The 4,739-nt window shown below is 30.1% G+C and overlaps 1 protein-coding gene across 1 annotated transcript; it reads left to right on the forward strand.

Annotated features, from left to right (window-relative positions):
- LOC105169998 lies at positions 4,413–4,736 on the forward strand (the record flags this gene model as incomplete). Its single annotated transcript, XM_011090568.2, has 1 exon — positions 4,413–4,736. A coding segment is annotated over exon 1 (216 nt), but the record flags the coding sequence as incomplete, so codon positions are not given.

Here is a 4,739-nt window from a genome sequence, read left to right on the forward strand (position 1 = left end):
TGATGTACTTATGAATGAAACTACATAAAATTTCAGTACAAAAACTAAAAAAAGAACATAGATGAGCGCGAGAGACCACCCACATTAACTTGTGCAAACAAAACACAACAACCGAAGATGAAAGCAAGAGAGAGTAGGCAGATACCTCCTTTTTCACGATAACGAGGCGGGAATCCATCAGAGAAGGGTTTGGCATTCTATGCTGTTCATGATTTTGGGTTTTTGATAAAGAAATCTTGTTCCTATTTTTACACTTGTTTCTTTTTTGGAATATAGAGAAAAAAAATTATCAATGCTTTTACGTTTTCTTTAACATAGTAATTACATTAACAATTACGTGAATAATACACAGTCGAATCAATATATCATTAGTATAATTAAAAATAAATACAGTAAAAATCGAACCCATAATCCCAAATTTGTATATATAAACCTCATCCTCAAGTGATGCTAGTCTCTGTGTTTCTCAAAGATTTTAATCTATTTGGTTATGTATTATTATAATCATATATTTTTTTGTGAAAATATAATTAGTAGTGACAAACAACAAGTGAAATAATAATTAAAAAAATAGTATTTTTTTAACACACAAGGACAAAATAGTCTTTCATCAATTAAGTTTATTTTAGAAGCGATTTTTCTCCCAACATTATTTGATTTAGCTTTTATTTGATTTTATTTAAGTACTTTTATATTTAAATAAAATTTTCTACTCTAAATTTAGATTAATTTTTCATCTGAATATTTTTTTTTAAAATTCTTCCCTGAAATCTTAATTGATCAATTCAAAAATATCTTAAAAAGTCCATTTAGATTAATGGTTTTGGATTTGAATGAAGAATTTAAACAAAAATAAATAAAAAATCAAATAACTGATTATAAAATATATTTAAAATCCATCACGATATTACTAAAAATAATTTAAAATGAAGTTTTTTAATCTTTTTTGCGGTAAATTTGAGATTATGATTTCAAGTTTCACAGATTAATATATGAATATTTATCTCACTTTATATGAGTTATTGTAATTTATATATGTTGTCGATCATATTAATATATTGATTGAATTAAAATATTGTTCAATATATCGAGATGAATTATTATATTGCATCTACACAAATATTATATTTCCTTTATAAAATTATATGTACGACTCAGTGAGTATTTGTTAGTGTAATTAATGTACCTAAGTTGATGTTTATGTAAAATTCCGACATTCTATTTATTAGACTGCATATGAAAATTATCATGCTATATTTTTAACACAACCATATTAAAACAAATTATGTCTTTTTACCTTCCTCTCTGATGTCTTTCGTATTTAATGTTGTCTTTTCTTCTCTCCTTCCTTATTTAACGTTTGTTTCTTATCATCTTCTATTTGTCTTATAATCTTAGTTATTATTTCCTATTATTTTAATAATATATTATATAATTCAAAGAGATAAATCTTAATTTTATTTAATAAATAATTATCATTTTATATTTTATTACAAAATTTGTTATAATCATAAATATTTTTTTAAAATTTTAAAAAATTATAAATACTCTTTAAAAGTAACGATCGTCTAACAAATACTCTTTATAATATTTCATTATAAAATATATTAATTAGATAGTCAGTTATAATTTACTCTTAAATCAAATGAGGACCACACACATGAAAGAGAGGTTGGGTTGATTGGCCTAACACTTAATAGAGAAATAATTGCATTTTTCCCAAGTAAATAACTCATTTTAATTGCCCATTTTCGTGAACATTATTATGTACAAGATGCTGCAAACTTCCCGAGTTGAAATCGTTATGGTTGAGACAGAACTTGTTTAGTTGCTTTTGGTGTTGTCCAACTATGCTTCCTACCTTAAAATCTTAATCCACAAATTTAATGTGGTATGATCCAAACTTGTGTCGCTAAGGTAGGCGTATTTAGGCGTGTGAAGGTATTAATTCAGCCAATAATATCTTTATCTAATAGTTTAGGTTTAAATCCTATAAATAAGTTCAAATTCCTAAGTTTGAGGTTCACAAATGTGCCAGTTGTTTATCTACTCTTTTAGTAATAATTGGTTTATCAACTCTATTATTATGTTAATTTATCATACCAACTTTACGAAATTTATACTTTATTATATATGATCATATATGTGAAAAATATCACATCATATAACCTTTAAATATTACATGTGCACCTCCTGTAATGTTTTTTTGTCAAAAAAAACTTGGTTGAAAAAAAGTTATAATTGACAAAGTGCAAAATTTAATAAAGTTGAGATGGTAAGTTGAGACAAAAAAAATTAGATGTCAAAGTGTAAAGTAGTCATAGTTTGGATGACAAATATAATATATGAAGATGTATAAGAATAATTTTGTCGTAAAAATATTTATTTGATTTACAATAAATTAGTAATAAGGTAATCGAGAATAAATATGAAATTTTTATTCAATTATTTTGTAAATATGATCAAATTTGATGAATTTTGATTAATAAAAAAACTAATTATTAAATAAAAATAAATTTCATTAGTACTAGATATAAAATTTTAAACTATAAAAGATATTATATATAATTACATTAAAAGTTGAGAAAAAAATTATAATTATCCTCAAAACTGGTTATGGTCAACGTCTCATGCAATCGGTCTTGAAATTTGGGAAATCTTCCAGGAACTTACTTCTTAGTGTAGTTGGAGACGGTCAATTCTTGCCCAAGCAATTAAATATATATATATATATATCATATTTGAATGCTACTTAATTATTTATAAACAATCATCTAATAACAAATAATTAATTATAAAATAGATAAATACCAAATATTCAAAACCAAATTAATTTTGGCCTATTATATTAAAAAAGTTGAATGTGCAAACCCCTCGTTGTCGGTGAGTTTACTCCATTAATTTATGTATTTAATTTTTTCAAGAGATGAAATAAAGAGTGATGTGTACAAAAATAAACAAACCCCAAAAGTCCCAAGTAATCCAAAAAGAAGAAAGAAACGAGAGACCCGTAACATCCTAGGAGGCCTAAAAACACTTGGCAGGGAGCTTTGGCAGGTGACAGATTGACAAAGGGAGGAGGCTAATGATATCTCCCTACTCGGATCATGATTAAAGTCTAATAAAACATTTGACCCAAAAAGTCCGCATGGCAGTCCACACTCCATCATGACATCCAATTAGCTAAGATGTTAGCAGCCACCTTGGAATCACATCAGCCCTAGTAAGGAAGGACTTCCTGACGTTTGGGACTTCTTGCAGATGCGGGAGATCCTCCCAAAGCCCTGGACTCCTTGGCAGCTTGGACTCCCTAGTAGTTAGGAGTCACACCGATGAAGGGTCCTCCAATTCGGAGATAATGATTCAAAAGCACGCCTAACAGAAGATAAAAATAAAATATAAGTTATCCAAACGACCTTCATCCACTTTTCCCGCAAATGGAGGAAACATGCATAACCCTATTGGAAGAGGTCAGTCCCCCTATAAATACATGTTTGTTCCTCCATATGGAAGAAAACCTTCATGAGACCCTCTAACGTCTATCACACCTTCCTGACACATTTCTTACTCTCTGGACGTCCCCTTCACGTCCCCCTCACGTCCCTCACACTTCTCTTATTCTCTAAATCATCTTTCTCTCTTTAAACATTCTCTAGGCACTCTACAAGTATATTATCACGTGTTCTTGACTTTTCACTAATTTTATTCACCATATCTCGATTTCAATTATATTTATTTACTTTTTAACTTTCAAATCAATACTAACCTGGGGTTAGAGTGCTAACGCCTTTTTTGCAGGTCCCATCTTCATGATTTGCATTTTTTTCGACCCAAGCCTCGAACGATTGTTCATATCTACTGAACCTATGTGTTTTTTGAACGCTTTAAAATTTTTTGCCTTAATTTAATAATATAAGAATAAAATGGCTAATTATTGGAGCATGATGATTATCCTACTGACAAAATAACATTCATTATAAATATATTTGAAGGTATCTTAGTCAGCATACATTTTATATATACATCATTTGACATAGCACAATTGTTTTCGATCATGATATTACTGCGTCTTAATTTACCCACATATGGGTTTAAACTATACTAAATTGTAAATGAGAATTATAAGACATATTTAACAAATATACATTTAGAAAATAAGTGATTAATTATTAATTATTTGCATGCCATCTTTAAAATAAAAGAGTATGACATCATCAATCATTGGGGACGGAAAAATATACACACATACATATATATATATATAATAAAATAAAGCGTGATAATCACGTGCAAGTAATTGTAGTGGTGAGTCTTGAAAAAGCATGCAGCCTTCCCCGAGAAGCCAAGTCAAATACGTCGGCCTTCATCTCTCCCTCTCTCTCTCCCTCTCTCCCCTATATATATATATATGTGTGTGTATCGATCTTCAATATCCATTTATCGACTGATCATCATCATCATCATCATCATTGTCCCCTTCAATCTTCAGCAAGTAAATTAGAGCTTGGAATTTGGGATCGATGGAGATGGATGATCAGAGCTTAGGAGGAACGGTGTGGAAGGTGTGTTTGTTCATTCTCGTCCAAGCCCTCGTTTATCTCATCCTCTCTCAGTCCTCCACCGTCTTCTCCACCACTCCCCGATCTCACAGCTTCAAGCCTGCTCGCTCCCTCAGCATCCGCCGCTGGGCCGCCGCTCTCGCAGATATCCCCGCCGGCGGCGACTCTTCGCCCTCTCCC

This window comes from Sesamum indicum, linkage group LG1 (assembly GCF_000512975.1).
Source record: "Sesamum indicum cultivar Zhongzhi No. 13 linkage group LG1, S_indicum_v1.0, whole genome shotgun sequence".
In the NCBI taxonomy this organism is placed as follows: domain Eukaryota; kingdom Viridiplantae; phylum Streptophyta; class Magnoliopsida; order Lamiales; family Pedaliaceae; genus Sesamum; species Sesamum indicum.